This window comes from Eumetopias jubatus, unplaced genomic scaffold (genome assembly GCF_037043125.1).
Source record: "Eumetopias jubatus isolate StellerSeaLion01/CBP00866 unplaced genomic scaffold, mEumJub1_p1.0 scaffold_3, whole genome shotgun sequence".
Lineage (NCBI taxonomy): Eukaryota > Metazoa > Chordata > Mammalia > Carnivora > Otariidae > Eumetopias > Eumetopias jubatus.
The window spans coordinates 133,297,936-133,323,248 of record NW_028274809.1 but is presented as its reverse complement, the minus strand read 5'-3'; the positions used below and the strand labels follow the sequence as shown (position 1 = coordinate 133,323,248).

The 25,313-nt window shown below is 37.0% G+C and overlaps 1 protein-coding gene across 4 annotated transcripts in view; it reads left to right on the top strand.

Moving 5' to 3' along the window:
• WDFY2 (WD repeat and FYVE domain containing 2) overlaps positions 1–25,313 on the top strand; it is a 165,214-nt gene that overhangs the window by 101,165 nt on the left and 38,736 nt on the right. For 3 of the 4 annotated variants that reach the window (XR_015767895.1, XM_028104026.2, XM_028104021.2), the window contains exons 4-5: positions 15,530–15,584; positions 23,849–23,999. Coding sequence is in view for 3 of the 4 variants with exons in the window: in XM_028104026.2 (XP_027959827.1) it covers positions 15,530–15,584; positions 23,849–23,999 (206 nt within the window). In the remaining variant the exon portion in view is untranslated. The remainder of the gene's footprint in view (positions 1–15,529; positions 15,585–23,848; positions 24,000–25,313) is intronic. The other variant, XM_088021810.1, reaches the window with a different exon arrangement.

The following is a 25,313-nucleotide window of genomic DNA, read 5'->3' as shown; positions in this document are numbered from 1 at the left end:
GTGTATACCAAAATGTGGAGATAGCCATAAGTAAGAGACATAAAATGTTAGAGCATGTGTGTTTTACATGTTGTGGTCATATAAAGATGGACCAGATAAATATGTCATACACAGTGTCTGTCTCTGCTCAGCCTCTTCTATGAGGAAAGAATGGTCTGGTGTGGGCCCTCAAGAAAAGATGGAGGCAGCCATGTTTTATAGCTCATGACCCCATTTTCTCTGAGTATTAACTGATTGAACTGAGAGGGGACACTTGGCCTGAAGACTGGCCAGGGGATTTGTATGGACTGGCTTGGGTCCGATTCCTGCCTTAATTTTGCACCTGGAAGTACCAAGAGAGCAAGCCAGTGGGTGGAAAGTGAAGCTGAAAGGTCATGTTGTAGACAGGGGCTTGGAGAGGCCACATGCAGGCTCCAGTTACGAGGGAACAGAAACTGAGTTGTCAGAAGAGACTGTGTGGTTGAGAAGGATAAGAGATTGCACTTGGAGAAAAAAGACACAGAGATAGCAGGAGAGAAGTGCTGAGGCTGCAGGAGAGAGACACAGGGTGGGCAAGTGCAGCGTTGGTGGCCAGCAGGCTTCCCTTTATGGTCTCTGTCTCTTTGCCATAAATCCTCTCTTCTTTACTGGCTTGACTTCCTGGCAACCAAAAGAGCCTGGGTGGAACCTAGAGTAACACACATATGAAGATTATAAGGACTAGCACATTTTGTATGATTAAGACTTACTTTGATTCTGGACTACCTGATAGCCAAGGCAGAAAGGAGACATTGTTCATTCTGAAACCATACAATAAAAAAAAAGGTAGTTTTAAAGTTTTCGAACACTGAATTTAAAATCAATCACCTTCTTATGTATAGAGGTCCCTTAAGGATTAAAAACAGAATTATTGCATGATCCAGCCGTCCTTCTTATGAATATATACCCCAAAAGATTCAAAGCAGGACCTGCAAGAGAGATTTGCACACTCATGTTCATTGCAGCATTATTTACAATAGCCAAGAGATGACAGCAGCCCAGAAGTCCATTGAAAGGTGGATGGATAAAGAAAAGATGATACATACATACAATGAAATAGCATGTAGCCTTAGAAAAGGAGATTCTGTCACATGCTGCATTGATAAACCATGAGGACATTATGCTAAGTGAAATAATCCAATCACAAAAGGACAAAGACTGTATAATTCCAGTCGTATGAAATATCTAAAGTATCATAGAAACAAGAAACAAAATCAAAGAAACAAAAAGTAGAAAGGTGGTTACCAAGGAAGCGGGGTGGGGGGTGGGGTGAAGTTAGTGTTTAATGGATATCAAGTTTTAGTTTTGCAAGATGAAAAAGATTCTAGAGATATGTTTCACAACAATATGAATATACTTAACACTACTGAACTGTACACTTTAAAATGATTAAGATGGTAACTTTAATGTTATGTACTTTTTACTACAATAAAAAAAAATCAGTCACCTTCATGTATATTAACAACTGAGACCCTAAGTAATGTATTTCACAATTTTCTGAACATTTCTAAAGCAGATGCAAAAATGGATTTTATGTGGAAATATAAAATGAGAATTTTACCAATATTGGGCCTTCCAACAAGATTTCAGCTTTCAATCAATTTCTATCTTTTCTAATCCATGTTTAGTATTTAATCTTCAAAAGTTACTAAAATTCGTAAGCAACTTGCCTTTGGGGTTTCATAAACTTCATTGCCAGCAATATGGAAGACTAGAGATCTTTTTTTCCCTTCTTTTCTTTTCTTTCAATTTCAGGTGTACCATATAGGGATTTGGCATTTCAGTGCTCATCAAATAAGTGTGCTCTTTAATCCCCATCACCTATTTCACCCATCCCCCCCAACCCTCTCCCCTCTGGTAACCATCAGTTTGTTCTCTGTAGTTACAAGTCTGTTTTTTTGATTTGTCTCTTTTTCTTCCCCCCTCTGTTCGTTTGTTTTGTTTCTTGAATTCCACATGTGCATGAGATCATATGGTATTTGTCTATCTCTGAAGGGCTTATTTTGCTTAGCATTATACCCTGTAGATCCATCCATGTTACAAATGGCAAGATTTCATTCTTTTTTGTGGCTGTATAACATCCCATTGTATATATATACCACCTCTTCTTCATCCATTCAACTATTGATAAGACACTTGGGCTGCTTCCATAATTTGGCTAATATAAACAATGTTGCAACAAACATAGGGGTGCATTAGTATTTTCATATTCTTTGGGTAAATACCTAGTAGTGTGAACACTGGATCATATGGTAGTTCTCTTTTTAATTTTTTGAGGAATTTCCACACTGTGTCATCCACAGTGGCTGCACCAGTTTGCCTTCCCAAGTCAATTTCTCTTTCATGGAGGCAGATACAGAAAGAAACCTATGTTCCCAGTCAGGAATGTAGTACCTCTGTGTTCATGAAGCTTCTTACATACATGTCTCCTCTCTCCAGAAATAGCTTTGCATAGGCACATGCATGAGTACCTCAAAGCTGTCTTTGTGATACTTTTGCTGGGTAGTTGAGAAGCGGACATCATTTCTTCTTTCATTCTTACCACATTTGGGCTAAGTTAACAGTTCCTGTTTATATTTTGTATGATCTTGCTGGTCAGTTTGAGATCTATTTTTTCTAAGAGGAGAGGAAAACTTATACAGAGACTCTAATTCTGTTTTCTTCATAAAAATTAGATATATTAAGCATTAAATCAGTTTATATGCTCTCATACACAACAAACACAACAAAGAATCAGTAGCTAATAATCTAATTTTAGAATATATTTCTGTTCCCTAAAGTAGTGCTGTATTTTAAGAAATAAGAGATCATTGGCAAACGTTCAATTAAAGCAAGCAACTAAAAATTGATGTATATATTTTTTATGCATAAGGTACTGTGGTTCTGTTATTAGAATTCATTGGGATCTATTTCATTGCACCTTGATACTTAATAGGTGAGCAGGTGGGCCATGCTTAGAAGCTATATAGCATTCCTTTACTGTAAACTCATACTGAAGAGTTAGGGTCACCATGGGACTAGCAGAGGGGCCAAATTCATTGCCTTTTAACCTATTGATTGCTAGCTAATACATTCTTGTATTTGCAGTGGTTGAACATTACTTTGGGGAAAAAAGAGAGCGAGAAGAAGGAAGGAAGGGAGGGAGGAAATGGGTCAGGAAATGTGCAGGGCCCAGCATGGCGGCTGTTTCCTGACATGTATATGAAGTTTAGGTATCTCTGCGGGGTATATAGATGCTTTCATTTGTTCCAGCACCTGGGCCTCACTGTGCCCCGCCATGCCTGGTTCTCTGAGCGGAACCAGAAGCGACAACCCAGCACTGTGGATTATAGTCTGCTGTTCCAAGAATCCAGGACATCCCTGGGAACTTGGGATGTCTAGGAGTCTAAGGATGAGCAGAAAACAAAACCATACCTTTCATTTTAGGGAAAATACAATGTACTATCTGTTGACCTCTAATTTAGACTGACGAAAAGCTGAGTAACAACTTGACTCAGGTATGGTGACCTCTGTTACCAAACAAGAGCCATGGTATCTACTGGGCAGATAAATTTTTATAAACCAACAGAAAGTAATTACTGTTCTTGTGAAACATGCCACCCGGGGGGTGAGAATGGCATGTGTATACACAAGCGAGGGCCTTGATGTACGTTGTGTAATGACAGGGCATGCTCGCAACTTCTCTTTGCAGTACGATGTTGCCCAAATAAAGTAATATATTAAACTTCTGATTGATTCATTATGGAGGACCTGGTTTTCGTAGGAATTCAGAGGGACAAAGAGGAGTAGAAAAAGTGTGGACAAATGTACAAAGCAGCATAATAGCATTATTCCGTTTATATTCTTTACTCCACCCTCAGCCCAAAGCACGGGCTGTTAGTAACAGCCCATAACATTGGACCTTAACCAGTCTTACCATTTTTTTCCCCCTCTGTCCTTAATTTGATCTGAAACATGCCTTTTTCCTTTCCTTCTAAATCTTAGGAATAGAATGGTGCTTTATTTTGCCTTTGGAGTTACGACTGTGTTAAATGTCTCATTTAACCAAGTACCCTATCCGGTATTGATCGCCTCACTCTAACTGCCACAAATCAAGATTTTTAGTGGATCCATAGTGTGTCTCCAGGAACTGTGATATCACTATTTTTCAGTTTTCATCCGAAAGTAGCAACTATGAATCTTTTTTCACTCAGAGTCTACCAAGTAATGGAAAACAATCCCATTCCCGGAAGTTAACAACAGAACTCTTAAAAATGATCTCAAAAAGAACTATGTGAAATTTAGGCAAAGAAAATTATATACTAATGTACATAAAAAAAGACTTATAAGTCCCCGAATTTAGAGGTTTCATGCAATTCCAGTCAGAATTCTTAATGTGATTTTTCTTGTTATATAAAAAAATTATGATAATCATCGACCTACATTTATTTTATTTTATTTTTATTTAATTAATTAACATATAGTGTATTATTAGTTTCAAAGGTAGAGGTCAGTGATTCATCTGTTATAAATAACACCCAGTGCTCATTACATCATGTGCCCTCCTTAATGCTCATCACCCAGTTACCCCATCCCCCCACTCACCTATCCTCCAGGTACCCTCAGTTTGTTTCCTATGGTTAAGAGTCTCTTTTGGTTTGTCTCCCTCTCTGATTTCATCTTATTTTATTTTTCTCTCTCTTCCTCTGTGCTCCTCTGTTTCTTAAATTCCACATATGAGTGAGATCATATGATAATTTTCTTTCTCTGACTGACTTATTTCGCTTAGCATAATACCCTCTAGTTCCATCCATGTTGTTGCAAATTCCAAGATTTCGTTTTTTTTTTTTTTTTTTGATGGCTGAGTAATATTCCATTGTGTGTGTGTGTGTGTGTGTGTGTGTGTGTGTGTGTGTGTGTACCACATCTTCTTTATCCATTCATCTGTCGGTGTACATCTGGGCTCTTTCCATAGTTTGGCTATTGTGGACATTGCTGCTATAAACATTGGGGTGCAGGTGCCCCTTTGGATCACTATATTTGTATCTTTGGAGTAAATACCTAGTAATGCAATTGCTGGGTCATAGGGAGCTACATTTTTTTTAAGAAGAGAAATTAGACACATAGCCTGTGTGTTAACACACATTTGATACCTGCAGTAATTAAATGATTTTCATTTTGACACAAGAATAGAATAGGAGGTCAATAGAGCAGAGTTAGATAACTCCCAAACAGACCCAATTATATGTAAGAACATAGAATATGGGAAAGAAGACATCACACATCAGTCGTGGATGGGAAAAATTATTAAATAAATAGTGCCAAAGCAGTTGGCTTGCTTTTAAGAAAAACATTGATTTTAATCCTCATCTCATGTCTTATAAGTAGCTTTGAGGTACAAAGTAAAGCCTTAAAAAATGAAGGAAAAAGAAAACCTAGAAGTGACTAAAGTGGACATTTGTAAACAGTCTATCAGGAAGAATGTGTAAACTCAAAACAGTGCAAATCACAAAAGAAAATATGATATTTGCATAAAATTCCAAAACTTCTCGGTGTAAAAAACGCTACTTAACTGCATTTTAATATATTGTTGCTTAAAATATGACAGAGGAAAGATAATATGTTCAGTCGACAAGCATATACAAATAGATGAGAAAAGCACTAAAATCCTATAGACAGTGGAAAAGTCATAAAAGGAAATACTTAGGGCAAATAAACATTTTGATTTGTGAAATTTTTTTAAATTTTATTTTTGCCTGAGTAATACCAACTTTACTATATAGCTGTTGGCTGGCATTGAATAAAATGGTCTGTCTTGTACACTGATAGAGTTAATTGGCATTAACTATTTAGAAAAAGTATTGGTCATATGTAACTAGAACTCGAGAAGTATTTGTACCTTTATATCAATAACTCTACATTTCTAGAAAACCATCCAAAGAAAATCCAGCACTGGATGTTATATGCAAACAATGAATCATGGAACACTACATCAAAAACTAACGATGTACTGTATGGTGACTAACATAACATAATTTTTAAAAAATGAATAAATAAATAAGATTATTTGTAATAATAAATTTATTTTAACAATTGTTTTTATAATAATAAAAACATTGGTGTCTTAGAAATGCAACAGGGACTAATTAGATAAAATCTTATGTAGCCTTCCAGTGGAATATTATGTAGCCATTAAACGTGTATTTTCAAATAATATTTAATGACATTGGAAATGTTCATGTGACAATGTTAAGTTAAAGAGGAGAGCTACAAAACAGTATCAGTGGTACTACTATTCCAATTTAATGTGTTTTTATATATACAAGGGAAAAGATGGAAAAGCAAAATAATAAAAGTATTAATAGTAATTAGCACTATTTGGCAGAAGTATAGACTATTTAAATTTTCCTTCCTGATGATGTTCCATTTTAAAATTTATCATATTATACATGTTACTTTTATAGTAAGAATAATAAATGTATTATACATACTACTTTTATAGTCAGAATAATAAACATTTAAAATGAAGCACATTTCTAAAAAAAAAAAGCACATTTCTTTAGTACATCTATTTTTGAATGTGAAATTCAAGTAGGCAAGAAAAATGAAAATATAGGGGCACCTGGGTGGCTCAGCCGTTAAGCGTCTGCCTTTGGCTCAGGTCATGATCCCAGGGTCCTGGGATCGAGCCCCACATCAGGCTCCCTGCTCCGCAGAAAGCCTGCTTCTTCCTCTCCCACTCCCCCTGCTTGTGTTCCCTCTCTTGCTGTCTCTCTCTTTGTGTCAAATAAATAAATAAAATCTTTAAAAAAAAATGAAAATATAGAGTATTTGAAAACTATCATTGTTTCATTGAATAGATATACAAGTAGATCTAGAACTTTGGATAAAATACATTTTTTTCTTATATCTCCAGAACATTTACGAAATCATGAATGTATCTTGACTAAGAGAAAAATCTTAGTAAATTCTGAAAAGCAAAGATACTGTGTTTTCCGAATATAAACCAATAAAACTAGAAAGCAGCAACAAAAAGGTAGCCATAAATATAAGTGCTTGCTAATTAAACATTTTTTTCTAAGTAATTTCCTAATTGAAAGAGTAAATAAATATATATATATAATATATTACTGAAATACATAAAATAATATAGAAATCATTTTAAGGGAGAACCACTTTGTCTAAAAACCTATGGAATATAGTCAAATCTATATTAGAGAATTGTACCTTAAAATTTTACTTTAAAATAAAAAGTTGTTATACATGTGAATCTAAGCATTCAAATTAAGTTATACCAAAGTGATAAACCAAAAGAAGGTTGGGAGAGAGAATTATAAAAATGAATACTGAAATTAAAGATAGAGAAAAAGACAGTAAATAAAACCGAAAGTTGAGTTTTAGGAAGTACTGATAAAATAGATAAATTCCTTGGCACATCTCATTAAGGAAAACAAGAAATAAGTATATAATGTTAAGCATAAGGAAAGAGGTGTAACCACATTATATATATATATATATAGCCACTCATTTCTGCTATAATTCAGCTTGTTTTTAAAAATCACCACACCATGTAGAATTGCACAAAAAAGCCATAAATGGCTTAGGGGAAAATTAGTTTAGGAATGCAATACTTAAAAACTTTGTTAAACACACACGCACACACACACACATACGCACACACACAAACACACATACACACACACACAACTTAGTCTGTGATACATAAGAAATAAAGATGGAACACTCATAAAAATGTAGCACAGTTTTAGACATGCGAAATTAGGGAATACATAAACATTATGATAACTATGGCACTTTACCTTGAAAAAGGCCTGAAATTTGCTTGTGGAAGTGTGCCGCAGAAGGATTGCAGCTTGTGAGTTATTTTGAAATGGTAGGAGGAGGTAATCTGAAATCAGAAGGCCAGGTTTTAATACCAGATGGAGATAGGTGTGACTCCCAAGGGGTGGTACACTGAGGTAGCTGGTAGATGTTTGAGATCTGTGTGTCTCTGTTTTATGTATTCCTACCTAGCTTGGTTCACTTTTCTGTGTTCATCTAGTGTTTCTGGACAAAATCATGTAAAAGTAACATGAAATTTGAGCTATGCTCAAATTGTCCCCTAATTTACCAATCGTGTTGAAACAAATTCACATCTTCAGAATAACTCTTATAGCAGAACTGCCTTTATATGAAAGGCAGTTAAAAAGAATTAGCAGACAGTGTCATGTTAGTTCCATGGTAATATGTTTGAAAACTTTAAGGAAGTAGATGATTTTATAATAAAATATAAATTAATAAATTTGACCCAAAGAGAGTTAAGAAAGCTTTATGAGACTCATAACTATACGAGAAATTAGAAAAGTTGATATTTAAAAAAGAACCAGGCATTCAGTATTTTATAGCCAAATTCTAATTCTTTGATTAATGTTGTTCAATGTATTTCAGAAGTTTTTTTTTTTAAAGGAAGACTCCTTAATTCGTTTTACAAAAGTAGCATTTATTTATTTTACTTAGCTCTCATGGAGTACTTACTGTGTGCCAGGCACTGCTTTAAAACCTTTATAAATGTTAACCAAATCCTCACCACAGTCTTATGAGGCTATTACTGTTATGGAAATGGAAACTAAAGTGCAGAGATCTTGAGCAGCTGGTCCAAGATCATATAACTAGTATGTGTTTTAACCAGGATTTAAACCAGACACTTTGGCTCTGGTGCCCAAGCTCTTAACTCTTAACCACTGTGCTTTGCTATCTTTAAATGAAAACTTAAGGAAAATAGCTCCCTGGTTCCTCAGCAACTTTCTGAGTTGTATGAAGCACAGCACTTGCAAAGTCTAAGATCTGACTTCCCCAGTGGCTGTTAATAAGACTAGATAGTATAATCTTCCAGAAGGAGGGAGAAGCTAAGTTCCCATGGAGTTATGATCAAAATTTAAAGCAAGGGAGGAGAGAGCTGGCAGATAAATTCCTTCTCCATCCCTTCCTCCAGTGGATTCTTCCAAAGCCTGGCGTTTAAATTCAGTCTGTTAGAGACTTCCTGTATGCTAGAAAACTAACTGGGCTTCCTCATGAAACACAGGCCAGCTTGGTTATGTACAACCTAACTTTCTCTGCTTCTTTTTGCTTTTCCTTCATTCACACAGCTGATATTGCACCGTCAAATAAAGCAGCAGTACTTAAGTTTTGCCTCATGCTCTCCTTTTTAAGAAATCAAGCTTTGGTAGGATTTAAGGAGGAAATTCATAGAACAAGAAATGAATATGGCAAATAAACATATAAAAAGTGCTCTAGCTCATAAGCAGTTAGGGTAATGCATATTAAACCTTAGTGAGTTATATTTGTTTGCACATCAATTTGGCAGAAAACTGAAAAGATGAGTAATATCCAGCGCTGATTAGATATGGGGAAATAGGCCATTGCATGAATGTCAGAGATGGTAGGGAATTGAAATGCTGCATACTTCTGGAAAGTGAGATCTGACAGAGTTTATTAAAATGTTAAGTATTTATAATCTTTGAGCTAGCAATCTTTTCAACCTGTACATTAATTCATATGTTTATACATGCAGAGACATTTCATGCTGTATTGTTATAATAGTAAAAAATAGAATGTCCATTTAACAGAGAGTATGTGAGTACTAAAATATGGCATATTCATGTTTTGGAGTACAAGAGAGCCACCAGAAAGAATAAATTAGGATCATGTGTTTTGCCCAGGAAAGATAGCTCTGATATATTATAAATGAAAGTGGCAGGTTGTAGAGTAATGTCTATAGTGTGACCCTGTTTTTGTGCAACAAAACAAATGAAAACCCCTCTATGCGTTTACATATGTTGATATAAAGATAAAGGAGAAAGAACGATGTGAAACAAGACACAAGACTATTAACACTGGTTTCCTCAAAAGGAATGAGATAGAAGGTGGAGATAATTACTGACTTTTTATTTATATATACCAAACCGTTTGAGCTGTTACAGTGAACATTAAAAATGATTAGGTGTGGTGAGAAACCGGAATCTTTCCCACTAAAATCAAGTTTAAGGCAAGGATGACCCTCTCATCATTCCTTTTCAACATTGTACTGGAAGTTCTAGCTAATACAAAGATGAGAAAAGGAAAATAAAAGGTATCCTGATTGGGAAGAAAGAAAACTCTTTGTAGGTGACATGATTGTCTATGTAGAAAAATCTAAAAGAATTGACCAAAAATACCTCCTGGAACTAATAAACAGTTATATCAAGGCTGCAGGATACAAAGTTAATCTATAAAAGTCAGCTGTTTCTTGTATACCAGTAATGAACAAGCGGAATTTGAAATTAAAAACACAGTATCATTTACATTAGCACCCCCAAAAATGAAATACTTTGGTATATATGTAACAAAATATGTACAGATCTGTATGAAGTAAACTACAGAACTCTGATGAGTGAAATTTTTTAAAAACCTAAATAAATGGATAGAGATCCATGTTCATGGATAGAAAGACTCAATATTGTCAAGATGTCAGTTCTTTCAACTTGATCTATAAATTCAGTGCAGTCCCAATCCAAATCCCAACAAGTTATTTTATAGATCTCGACAAACTGATTCTAAAGTTTATGTGGAGAGAGAGAAGACCCAGAAGAGCCAACACAATATTGGAGAACAAAGTTGAAGGATTGACACTGTCCAATTTCAAGACTTACTGTAAAGCTATAGTAATCAAGATAGTGTGGTATGGGTGAAAAAATAGACAGGTAGATCAGTGGAGCAGAACAGAGAGCCCAGAAATAGAACCTCATAAATAAAGTCAACAGAAGGGCAAAAGAAATACAATGGAGAAAAAAATAGTCTTCTCAACAAATCGTGCTGGAACAACTGGATATCTACATGTAAAAAAAATAAATCTAGACAATACCTTACACCCTTCACAAAAATTAACTTGGAATAACTCACAGACCCTAAATGTAAAATGCAGAACTTATAAAACTCCTGGAAGATAACATAGGAGAAAATTTAGATGACTTTGGGTTTGTTGATGACATCTTAGATACTGTAGCATAGGTGTGATGAAAGCAAGAATTGGTAAACTGTGCTTCTTTAAAATGAAACATTTCTTCTCTGCAAAACACTGTAAAGGGAATAAAAAGACAAGCCACAGAATGGGAGAAAATATTTGCAGAAGATATATCTGATAAAAGGAGTTATCCAGAATATTTGAAGAACTCCTATATCTCAACAATAAGAGATTAAAAGTGAGCCAAAGACCTTAACAGACACCTCACCAAAGAAGATCTACAGATGGCAAGGAAGCATATGAAAAGATACTCCACATCCTATGTCATCAGAGAAATGCAAATTAAAATGAGATACCACCACATACTTATTAGAGTGGCCAGAATCCAGAACACTGACACCACCAAATGCTGTCAAGGATGTGGAGCAACAGGAACTCTCATACATTGCTAGTGGAAATGCACAGTGGTACAGCTACTTTGGTCATTCTTTTAAAACTAAATATACTTTTACCATATAGCCCAGCAATCCTTGCTTTTTTATCCAGAGGAGTTGAAAACTTGTGTTTCCACAAAAGCCTGCACATGGATGTTTATAGCAGCTTTATTGATAATTGACAAAAATTTGGAGGCAACCAAGATGTCCTTCCATACGTGAAAGGATAAACTGTGGTACATCCAGTCAGTGGAATAGTATTCAGTGCTAGAAAGAAGTGAGCTATCAAGCCATAACAAGACATGGAGGAAACTTAAGTGCATAGTACTAAGTAAAAGAAACCAATTTGAAATGGCTACAAACTCTGTGATTCCAACTATATGACAGTCTGGAAAGGGCGAATCTTTGGAGACAGTGAAAAGATCAGTGATGCCAGGGATTAGGTGGGAAGAGAAAGATGAATAGGCAGAGCACAGAGGATTTTTAGGGCATGACACTATAATATGGATACATGTCAATATGCATTTATCAAAGACCACAGAATTTGCAATACCAAGCATGAACCCTAAGGTAAACTATGGACTTTGGAAGGGGTGTAGGTTCATCAGTTGTAATAAATGTACCACTCTGGTGAGAGATTTCAATGGGGGAGGCTGTTTGGAGGGGAGCAGGGGGTATGTGAGGAATCTCTGTGCCTTCCTCTCAATTTTGCTGTGAATTTAAAAATGCTCTAAAAAATTAAGTATTCAAAAAAAGTTAGGATGATAGATATATGGACAGTTGAATGTAGAGAAGGGATGATAGAAAGATGGATTAAAAAACTGTTTAATGTGTACATCTTCGATCTACTGAGCTTTGATTGGTTAAACCTAACAAAATATTCCAGGCTACAGCCATACTTTCATGTTATATTGTGAATGTTAATAGATAAAAATCTTTTAAAAAGTCAATTTGAAAGTATCTATCAAATTTTATTTTATTTATTTTTTTAAATGATTTTATTTATTTATTTGACAGAAACACAGCAAGAGAGGGAACACAAGCAGGGGGAGTGGGAGAGGGAGAAACAGGCCTCCCGCGGAGCAGGGAGCCCGATGTGGGACTCGATCCCAGGACCCTGGGATCATGACCTGAGCCAAAGGCAGACGCTTAACGACTGAGCCACCCAGGTGCCCCTGAAAGGATCTATCAAATTTTAATGGTCAAATTTTAAATGGTCATCCCTCTGATCCAACAATTCTAGAACTTTATTTCATTGAAATATTGTTAGAGATGTAAAAAGATAAAATATATTGAATGTAGGATTTTTAAATATGGAAAACTGGAAATGTAAGCATTTATCAGTAGAAGACCATTACTGCACATTCTATGCGGTCATTAAAAAGAATGAAGTTGATAGGGTGGGGGGATGGGTTAGCCTGGTGATGGGTATTAAAGAGGGCACGTTCTGCATGGAGCACTGGGTGTTATACGCAAACAATGAACCATGAAACGCTACATCAAAAACTAATGATGTAATGTATGGTGATTAACATAACATAATAAAAAAATAAAAAATTTTAAAAAACACACACACACAAAAAGAATGAAGTTGATAAACATGTACTCATGTGAAATGATATACATGATTTGTTAACAGAAAAAAAGCCTTGTTAGAAAGTATTAACATTTTAAGTCAGAGAAAGACAAGTACCGTGTGATCTTATTTATAATGTGGAATTTAAGAAATAAAACAAACGAGCAAAGAATAAAAAAAAGACAAACCAAGAAACAGACTCTTAACTATAGAGAACACACTGTGATGGTTACCAGAGGGGAGGAAGTGGATGATGAGGATTAAGGAGTGCATTTGTGATGAGCACCGGGTGATGTGTAGAAGGATTGAATCACTATATTGTACACCGGAAACTAATATGACACTCTATGTTAACTATACTAGAATTAAAATTAAAAACAACTTAAAAAGTATTAATATTTTGTTTTATTATGTATATTATTCCAATAATACTTTTTATAATAGTTATCTTTGAGAAACAATATCACAAGGGACTTTTAAATGCCTGTCTCTCTTACGTTTCTTTAAAATAGCTTATTGTTTCTTTGATAAAAAAAATAAGAATAAAAAAGCCTGACAAAATCTCCCAAATTTTCTCCATGATTACATGTTTCTGTTTTCATAGGAAAAGCAAATAAACAAAAAAATTAAGTGTACCAGTGCAGTGAACTGGTAATTTTATTGTGTGTGTTAATTCTAATATGTTGATTCTAAATACAGATCTGCATCCAGTTGTTTCATTTTATACCTTGCCTTGTCCTGAAAGGAATTGAGTGACCTTTTGCCCATGCTAGAGAACAATTTCAGGATAATCAAAGTAATATATGAATTCTATGAACTCAGCAAACACTTGCCTAAATAATAACGGTCTTTAATAAATTTATTCATTGTGTATGTGAGGAAATTTGGGGCTCTCTGAAGTGGGAGGCTCAGGATCAAGCTACTCTTGCTTGGGATTGAGGGTGGTAGTGAGTCGAGGCCTAGATGCGTGCATAGCTTCCTTACCACACCATCAGCTTCTCATGGGAGAACGACTTTACTACTTTTAAAAATTGGTCTGCTCTCTTCCATTGTAAGTCTAACTCTTCAGAAATGAGAAGTGAGGGGCTCCTGGGTGGCTCAGTTGTTAAGCGTCTGCCTTCGGCTCAGGTCATGATCCCAGCATCCTGGGATCAAGCCCCGCATCGGGCTCCCTGCTCGGTGGGGAGCCTGCTTCTCCCTCTCCCACTCCCCCTGCTTGTATTCCCTCTCTTGCTGTGTCTCTGTCTGTCAAATAAATAAATAAAATCTTTAAAAAAGAAATGAGAAGTGAGCGTAGTGCTACTTCTTGAAGGAATACTGATAGGAATTTAAAAAGTGACAAGTTGAGTAATGTTTTTACTGAGAAAATCATGGGGAAGAAAATCCATTTTGTAGATAAGCTTCTTAAGGAGGGACAGGGTAGGAAAGTGAACACCCAGAGGAACTTTGTTACCTCCTATATTCTGTCACATCACCTCATACTTACCTTTGTGGTATCTATCACAAAAACAATAAAATAAGCATTTTCTTCTAAAATTTACACTGTATCAGCTCAGTAAATACCCAGATAGCAATTAAGGAGTTTACACATCTGTCCGCCCACACACCTTTCTTTAAGTCCTCAAGGAAAAATTCTGGAAGCCTCCAAATGTTTTGAAAAGACTCATTGTTCTGTTTCTAAGCTCAGATGAAGGCATCAATTTGTTATCTTTTGCAGCTTTCCTTGTTTGACAACTTACTATTTAAGAGTATATGGATATTTTGCATTTGAAAGAAGCTAAAGGACTCAAAACCTGGCTGGGGCTTATAAACACTTGACTGGCTTCTACATATAGGTCATTGTATATGTAGATGCTTAGGTGAAGAATGCACACACACTCACACACAAACTCACCCACTCATGTTTTCTGTGTCCTCACAAAGAGTATATACAATGCATTATATAGAAACTATTTTTGAGTAAATTTGACATTCAGATTAATCTCATGAGATTGGGAGATGCCCTTCACATTTCTGTTTGGTCAATACTTACTGATTACTTACTATCCAAGACACTGTGCCATGTACCATAGGGATTTAGGGATGAGTAAGATGCACCCTTGAGAAGCTTATTGTAAGGAGAAATAAGTTACTGATATTAGAAACAATCTTTTAAAATACCTAATTTGCTTCTCTAATAGAGGATTGCCATCCGTTTGCTCACTGGCCAAATTTTTAGCTGTAGCAAGTTAAATGAGGGTTATCTTCAAAATTGACAAGACAGTGTCAGGACACTGAGCTCGATCCAGTTTTCTTCTCACACATACTCAAACAAAAAACCAACCTCAGTGTTACAATATAAAAATTATAATTGCATATGATTGTTACTTTTAAAGATGTACAAAAATGCTGAGTTGATTGGCAAAATACTAATGTTGGATGTAATTCTGTCGTGATGTTTCTTTATGCAGTCTGGTTTTATTGAAACCTAATTATTCACTTAAAGACTTTCTTTTTGCTTGATATTTTTCTTCTCTTTTGCAGGAGTTTATTTTATCAGAAGATTATAACAAGATGACTCCTGTGAAAAACTATCAAGGTAGGAGTGAGACAGCAGTGTTTTTACCTAGATTTTGAGATGTTTCTTGAAGGTTTCACTTTTCAGTAGTGGGAGCAAAACAGAGCGATCCTTTCAGGTGAATACTATCCGAGTCTTTGAAGTAAGAAACAGGCCTAATGAGGTTGGGTGACTTGCCTGAGGTCCTGTAAAGTGCAGAACCAGACTGGGTCGTTGTGACCCCAGAACCTCTGACCTTTGTCCTTTGTCTCTCTGCCACACCACACAACCTCAAAGCAGTGCAGCAGATGCAGAGAAGTGGGGTCAGTGTTAGGAGTGAGCTACTTTACATGGGGCTCATTTCATTTTTGGTTAAATATCTTAAAAGGCCTAAAATGTCCGTGTTGTCTAAGGGAAAGGAATTAAGGTTTTCTTGCGTCTTCAACATTGGCAGTGTACCATAGATGGATCAGGAGCCATTTTCTGTAATGATTTATTTATCTAGACCAATGATGTTATAGGATCAGAACATTAGAGGTGGATATTTTAAGACTTAGAGGTTATTTCATCCACATTTCTTGACTTCATCCATCCTGCGTGATCATCCAGACTCTCCTGATACCTCCAGAGACATACTTAGCAACCCATCCCGATTTTTGTAAAATTCTAAGTATTAAGTTCTTTATTTCTAGATTTTGAGCCAAAATTCATTTCCCTCTGGATTTGTTCTTTAATTGTTTTCACATAACACTTAACCAAGTATTCATTGAGTACCTACTGAGTTCCAGTAACTGAGGATTATAATAGTAAACAAGACATTATAGTACCTGCCTATAAGCAGTTTATAATTACGTAGAAGTTACAAACAGATAACCAGGTCAATAAAATGTTATGTTATAAATACTAGAATGTTCCCCTTTTGGTTTTTGTTCAGCCTGTTGGAGCCACAGAAACTAAGTACAATCTCTCTTACAGATGACAGCTTTTCAGTGATTTTAAAACAGCCATGGAAGTTCCCACCCTGGTCTCTTCCTCGCCCCTTTTATCTCTTCTATTTTCTAGCCTAAATATTTTACATGACCTGAATTTTTGTTCTCAAAAAATTTTTTTTTAGTTGTCTTGGTCACAGATCTTGGGATATCATGTTCTACCTCTGGAGCCTTTTAAAAATGTGACACATTGTGCTAGGCAGCCACTAAGATGGCTCCTGATGATCCTTGTCTCCTGTTATTCATGCCTTTGAGTGTCAGCTCCCCTTGAGTGTAGACTGGACCTAAAATATGTCAAATGATGGATGTCACTTCTAAGATTAGGTTACAAAGAGACTAGTCCTTCTTGCTTGCCCTCTCCTGCTCTTGCTGGTTCTCATGGAAGCCAGCTGCCATCTTATGAGCTACTTTATGGAGATGCCTATGTGATGAGGAATTGAGGGAGGCCACATCAGTAGCTGGTAAGGAACTGAAGCCCTCCGGTAGCTCAGTAGCCTATGAGGAACTGTATCTAGTCAACATGAGAGACATGGAATTCTGCAGGTCTTCCGTCTGTCAGTCTTACAGATGAGACCATAGCCCCAGCACATGACCTCGGTTTCATCCTGTGAGACACCTTTCAGCAGAGGCACCAAGTTAAGCTGCACCAAGATTTCTCATCCACAGAAACTCTGAGATAATAGATGTTTACTGTGTTAAGCCATTAAGTTTTGGTGTAATTTGTTATACAGTAGATAACCAATGTACATATGTAATGTGATAACTACAAAATGGTATTTCCTTCCTCTTCTGGTCACTGTTCCATGAAGGGTGAACTTTTGACAGCCACTTTACACTGTGGGCTCATGTGGAGCAGTCAACTCAAACCCCTTAATGGTTCTCACTTAAGTTTTTATTGGGTACTGTACTTTTGAAGCTGTTGCCTTTTTTGGTGTGGGGGGTGTTTTGTTTTGTTTTTAGCCTAAATGCTGGACTACAGGTTATTCATCATCTCATTTTATTTGGTTCATCATCTCAGCTTATCAAGACATTTTGAAATCCCAGTTGTGATTAATTTTTTTTTTAATGCAATGCTAATAAGCCTATGAGAGAAACAAGAGGGAGAATCCCACGTACCAGAAGCAAGGAGAGAACTAAAACTCAAAGTGATATGCATACTACCTGACATTGCAGCTATCTTGGGGAGAAAAATAGAACTTCTAATAGCTAGAAGCTTTTGTATGAACATTGACTTAGGGACAGAAGATGAGACCTAGGGCCTGAGTGAGATGGGAAGTTGCAACTGATATTTACATATAAAGATGAAATGCATAAAGGGCTATATCACCATGAAAAGGAGAGGACTAAAACTCTCCACTTATTGGCCCAGAAGACCATAGCATAATTTATTCCTGATCTCAGATCTGGATAGAGGGAAGAATCTTCCAGATAAATGAAACTTGCAACCTAAAATTTTGGATTTGGAATACAAATTTAAATCATTCATGTAGTGCTACAAGCTCCAGCTTAAGAATTTAACATAAAAAATCGGTCCTGGGCCAGTGGTAGCCTCATGGTTCCTGCTAGAAGTAAATTCAAAAGCTCTCTTCAACAAGACAAGTCACACAAATATCCCACAGCAAAAACAAGCCCTGCTTAAGATGAATTCATAATAAAAATAAAATTATAAAAGTTAAAAGGAATCAATCCACTATGAGTAAATGGTAATAGATATCAGAAATGGAGGTGAAATAAAAATTTTTTCAGGCATAAAAAACTGAGAGAATTCATAGACCTGCACTAAAGGAAATGTTCAGGAAAGTCCTTCAGGAAGGAAGTAAATGACGCCAAAGGAAAAGAGGGATCTACGCAAAAGGATAAAGAGCACCAGGCGTGGTTACTATGAGATATTTTCTTATTATATAAATCTTATAAAAAGACAATTTGCTATTTAACTAAAAATAATAAAGTAGCACGAGGGTCATAACATGTAAAATTAAAATGTTTGGCATCAGTAATACAAAAGCCAAGACCCGGGGAGAAATGGAAATATACTATTGTAAGATGCTTATGCTACACATGAAGTGGAACAGAATCACTTGAAGGAAGATAATGATAAGTTAAAGATGTATACTTCTAGCCCTAAAGCAACCATAAAATAACAAATCAAAAAGTTACAACAAACAAGCCAACCAAGGAGATAAAATGGAATCATTAAAATCATTCTCAATGAACCCTTCTCCCCCCGCCAAAAAAAAAAAAGAAGAAGGAAAAGGAAAAAGAACACATGGGAAAATAGAAAACAAATAGCGAGGTGATAGATTTAAACCTACCAGTTATCAATAATCATATTAAGTGTATGTGGCCTAAGGCTCATTAAAAGCCAGAGGCCATCAGATTGAATGAAAAAAAGGAGACCCAAATGTAAACCACCTACAAGAAATGTACTTTAAATATAAAGACATAAAGCAGTTACAAATAAAAGGATAGCAAAAGATACACTGTGCAAACAGTAGTCAAAAGAAGGCTGGAGTGGCTATGTTAATAGTAGTCAAAGTAGACTTCAGAGAAAAGAATATTACCAGGGATAAAGGATTATATTACCAGAGATTATTTCGTAATGATTAAGGGGTCAGTCCATCAGGAGGGCATAACGATCCTAAATGTTTGTGCTCTTAATAAACATAGCTTTGAAATATGTGAAGCAAAACCTGATGAAACCTCAGGAAGAGAAATAGACACATCCTCAATTTTAGTCAGAAATTTTAGTATTCCTCTCTTAATAATTGATCGAATATATCAATAATTGACAATAAGTAGGCAGAAAATCAATAAGATATAAAAGGCCTGACCAGTACACAGCCAACTTGCTCTAATTGACATCTGTAGAACATTCCATCCAACTAAAGCAGAAGACACATTCTTTTCAACTTTACAAAGAACATTTATCAAGGTGGATCACATTCTGGGCCATAAAACGAGTCTCAGTAAATTTGGAAAAATTCAAGTCATGCAAGGTGTGTTCTCTGATCAAAATGGTATTGAAGCAGGAATCAGTAACAAATATCTCTGGAAAATCCCCAAATATTAGGAAGCTAAATAACCACGGGCCATCTAAGTAATCCATGGGTCAAAGAAGAAATCAAAATGGAAACAGCGTATCAAAATTTATGGTATGCTGCTAAAGCAGTACTTAACTAAACACCTATGTTAGAAGAGAAGAAAGGTCTCAAATCAGTGACCTTAGTTTCTACATCAAGAAACCAGAAAGAGGGGCACCCAGGTGGCTTGGTTTGTTGGGTCTGCCTTCGGCTCAGGTTGTGATCCTGGGGTCCTGGGATCGAACCCCCTCTCGGGCTCCCCACCCAGTGGGGAGTCTGTGTCTCCCTCTGCCCCTCCCCCATTCATGCTCTCTCTTTCAAATAAATAAATAAAATCTTAAAAAAAAAAAGAGGAACAAATGGAAACAAAGCCAAGCAGAAGAGAAGAGAGATCATAGCAGAAGTTCATGAAATAGAAAACAAAAAATAAATATCAGTGACACCAAAAACTGTTGTTTTTGTTTGATTTGAGAAGATGAATAAAAGCGATAAACCTCTAGCCAGACTTACCAGAAAGAAAAGAGAGAAGATGCAAGTTACCAATATCAGGAATAAGGGAAGTGATAGTATTAGAGATTGTAGAGATATTTAAGGATAATAAGGAGTATGATGAACAACTTTATGCCAATAAAATTTGACAACCTCAATGAAATGAACAAATCTTTGAAAGGTAAAAATTGCAAAAGTTCACTCAAGAAGAAATAGATAACCCTAATAACCCTGTATCTACTAAAGAAATTGACTTTATAATTAAAACCTTCCCACAAAGAAAACTCTAGGCCCAGATGGCTTTACTGGTGAATCTTATCAAATATTTAAGGAAGAAACAATACAAACTCTGCACAAACTCTTTCAGAAAAAGACTTTCCAACTGATTTTTGAAGTCAGCGTTACCTGACACTAAAACTAGGCAAAGACCGTACAAGAAAAGAAACATATAGGCCAGCCTTCCCCATGAAAACAGATGCAAAAAAATCTAAACAGTATTTTAGCAAATCAAATGCAGCAGCATATACAAAGGATAGTACATCACAACCAAGCAAGGATTATTCCAGGTTTATACCCAAAAAAGATGGAAGGAGGGATTCAAACATATTTGCATGCCATTGTGCATAACAACATTATTCACAATAGCCAAAAAGTGGAAATAACCTAAATGTCCATGAATGGATGCATGGTTAAACAAAACGTGGTGTAACAAAAAAATGAATTATTTTTTGGCCACAAAAAAGGAATGAAATATTGATACATGCTACAACATGGATGACCCTTGAAAACACGCTAAGTGAAAGAAACTAGACTCAAAGGACCATATGAATACATTTATATGAAATGTCAGGAATAGGGGAGGAGGGGCACCTGAGTGGCTCAGTTGTTTTAGCATCTGATTTTAAGTCAGGTCATGATCTCTGGGTCCTGGGGTCAGGCCCCACGTCGGGCTCCCCACTCAGCGGGGAATCTGCTTGTTCCTCTCCCTCTGCCCCTCCCTCCACTTGTGCTCGCACATGCTCTCTCTCTCTCTCTCTCTCTCTCAAATAAATAAATAAATAGTCTTAAAAAAAAAAAAAGAATAAGGGAATCCATTGAAACAGAAAGTAGTTAGTGGTTGCCCAGGGATAAGGGAAGAGGAGTTGGGGGTGTGGGTTTGTTTTGGGGTGATGGAAATGTTCTGTAAATAGTACATTTTTCCATGATGATTGTACAACATTGTGAATATACTAAAAACCACTGAATTATACACTCTAAAATGGTTTAAATGGTGATTTTTTATCTCAATAAACATTTTTTTAAAAACCAATCAGTGATACCAAAACCAAAGACACTATAAGAAAGGAAAACTACAGACCAGTAATTCTCATGAACTTAGATGTTAAAATCCTTAAAAAAAAAAAAAATTCTAGCAAATCCAACAATATATGGAAGGAGTTATATACCCATGACCAAGAAGATTTATTCCAGATTCCAAAATTCCAGATATGCAAAGCTGGTTTAACATTTGAAAATCAGTGTAATCCATCACATCAAAAGGCTAAAGAAGTAAAATGATATGATCATATCAATTAGTGCAGAAAAAGCATATGATAAACTCTGACACCCATTCGTGATAAAAACACTTAGCCAACTACAAATAGAGGCGAACTTCCTCACTCCATAAAGAAACATCTACAAAAACCTACAGCTAACATTGTACTTAATTGTGAGAAAGGAGATGCTTTCCCTCTATGATCATGAACAAGACAAGGATGTCTTCTCTCAGCCTTCCTATTCAAGAAGTATGGCCAGACTTCAAGCCCACATTTCTGAAGCTTAGTGATACCTTTAAAGGGTTTCTTTTTGAATGAAAGAATTCTGTCACATTAGAAAAGAGTATGTGCTCTGAGTTTTGGGGCTTGTTTCTTTGTTTTTTTCAGTAGGCCTAGGCAGCCTGACACAGAAAGAGAATCAACTTTGGCAGAGAGCCTAGGGTCTTAGTTCTCGTTTCGTCACTCATTGATTGTGCAGATTTGAGCAAGTCACTCAACCTTTGTGAGCCTCTGTCTCCTCCCCTCACATGATGGCAGCTCAGAGGGCTTAACCCCCCTTGTCTTCTGGACTGCTGTCTTCCCCTTGGACTTAAGAGAGTGATGGGAGAAAGGGACAAAGTGCTGGGGGCTACTTTCTTGCTGAAATAGATTTGAGAAACTTGAGCCATTAGAGAAGTTCATTTTTATTCCATCATTGGTGGAGCTTGAATTGGACATTTCGATGACAAGATCCTCAGGAGTTTCTCCCAAGAAGTCATATCTTTTAAGTTAAAGACAACATTTTGATCTTGAATGGTGGCTGATACTCTGACAGGCAGGTGTTTACTGTAGAGAAGTCATAGTATTATTGCTTCTGTAGCCCTTCTGTGGCCCTATAGATTCTCTATGCTTCAAATATCAGATTTTAAAATATCAGGCATTTGGTGGGATGGCTGTCCTGTGGTACTCATTGGTTTGGTAGCCAATGTAAAAGGGCCATCCTGCCAAGGCCAGGTTGTGTCTGTAAGATGAAGAAACCACCCACTTTTGCAGGGTCATTACAATGACTAACTGAAAGAATGTATTTAAGTACTTGGCACTTGTTAGACACTCAGAAATTGGCAGGCAATATTGTTATTGTCAGTAGAGCTGCATTGATCCATCTAGTCCATACTAACTTTATTTTCATGATCAAAATGAGAAACTGATGTTTTCTCTATCACGTCATCACTCTCGTGACGAGTCTGCTTTTGCCCACCAAACTGCCAGCTCCTGGGCACAGGGCCAGTGAGGTCCGGGTTCCAGGGTATCGATCTTTGTCTATTCCAGTCAACTCTCTTCAGTGGCCGTGGACCCCCTCTGCCTCACCCTCTGGAACTGTGTAAGAAGAAAGCAGATTTTTATGGATTTTATTCGGTAATTGAGAAGCCATGAGACCTTGGCCAAACTACTCGATTTCATTGTGCCCGAATTTACCCACATGTAAAATAGGGATATGGAGTAGATGACATGAACAATTTCTTCTAGCTATAAAATTGTGTGATGCGGTAATTCTGTGGATGGTGTTGCCTCTGTGTATGAGCAACCCTGGGAGATTTGCCCTCCTTATCACATGTATGTATACTTTGACATAAGGGTTATTTCATTCTTCTTTACATGGCACTTGGGAATAATTCTGCCCTCCTTTCTAGCATTTGATTTCTTAGAAAAAATTCATCTAGAACTTTGTTGTGGGTTTAATAAGCCATACTTCACCAAAAGGAGAACAATTATGCTCTTTACTTTTTTTAAGCTTGCATAAACTTATTATAAGATCATCATGCGTTCTATTGTTCTGTGGTCACATTGAGTCTGACATTCTCCAGTCCAGCAGCTCTATCATGTCTGAGAGAGGTGGCCCAGGCCCTTTGGTAATGGGGACTCTGGGTGGTGGTAAACTTGGATTTGGTACAGGCGGGAAAGAAATGGATAGTGGGAGGTAGGAGGAAATAGTGGACAGGTGGGAGGAAATGGATAGTTTTTAAAAAATTGTCTCATTTTTTTAAAAAACAGCTCAGGCGCGCCCCTCTTCCCCTGGTGAGAACCACTGTTCTAGACTGTGTGTGTAATGGCTGTCCATACTATGCAGCTTCCTCTGGGTTGGGGAGAAGAGAATGACGCATCTCTGTGGACCATGCTTTATCAATCTCCTTTATGATGCTTTATGGGTTATTTTCTTGTCTCTTGGCTTTTAGCACATCAGAGCAGAGTGACGATGATCCTGTTTGTCCTGGAGCTGGAGTGGGTGCTGAGCACGGGGCAGGACAAGCAGTTTGCCTGGCACTGCTCGGAGAGTGGGCAACGCCTGGGAGGTTACCGTACCAGTGCCGTGGCCTCGGGCCTGCAGTATCCTTTGCTGGACAAAAATCCCTTGGTGGGAACTTAGCTGTTGACTCCTTTCTTTCATGAAAAGTTTGGGTATGTGCAACTTGAAAGTTTTTTGTTTTATTTGCTGAGTTGCCCTGCTGATTAAGATTCTCATTGACTTGACCGATACACAAATGATGGAGGGTCCTCACGGAGGTGGATTAAAGTGAGGTGATTTCCCCCCAAATAACAGATCCTGCTGAGCAGGTTGTGGGGTGACTCTGACACAAGTCTGACATCCAGACAGGACACAGCCCAGATTTATGAGCCTCAGTGGTCAGAAAGAACTTGGGAACATGGAGATAATAAAACCATCAATGAAAGACAGCCTTTTATTTTTGTACCTGCGGAAGTAATTTACACACAGATATTGAGGTTGTGAAGAACCACCAGATTCCTATTTATTTTTTAAATATTTATGGAGAAGCTACTGTGCCAGGACCACTAGTAGGTTAGCTGGTATCTACACGGTAGTGGTACAAACTTTGTTCCAGGTGCAAGACCCTTCCAGGATATGTAGAGTGATACTAATTCTCATCTTCCAAGTCTCCAGGACCCATATGGCCAGTGTGAATACCCCCGAATGCTGGGTAGTCCTCCTGTCCGGCCCACTGGGCTGTAGCAAGCACAGGCTTGACAGATGTGAAGCCTGTGTGGGTGATGCCACCATGTAAGGAATAACGGGCCCTGAGCTTCTCGGTTTAAAAAGCAGAGAATCACTCTCCACCTTCCAATGAATGAGGGACTACATGGGAACAGATCACTTGTCAGCAAAAGTGGGAAGAAATAGTAAGGCTTGCTTTCAGATGTTCATCTTATATTTATAAAATGCCTATTCAGTGATTCTCAACAATCTGACAAAGTACTTTGCTGTCTCCTTGCAGACGTGCAGCAGTAGCTTTATGTGTGTGTGTGTTTGTTAGCTAATGTCGCTCCTATTTCTCTGTCTTGTTTTCCTCACTTGGAAGAGCAAGATGAAGAAACTAAGAATGGCCATCATGGAAGGTTGTAAAAATGGCAAGTTACCAAGCAGGCCAGAAACAAGGGTGATAAGGAATGGCAAGCAGGATCAACTTATCTTTGAGAACGTGGTACCACCTGTTAAGAAAAGAAACTCCAAAGTTTACTTTCTAAAAGCCAGTTGAGACAAGCCTAATGCCTGAAATACATGAACTCTCTTGTCAATAGATGACTGATTTCTTACAGTATTAGAATTGGAAAGACCCTTAGCCATCATCCGGGTCAACTCTTCGTTTTACAGATGAGCCAGCTGAAGCCCAGAAAGGGTCGCAT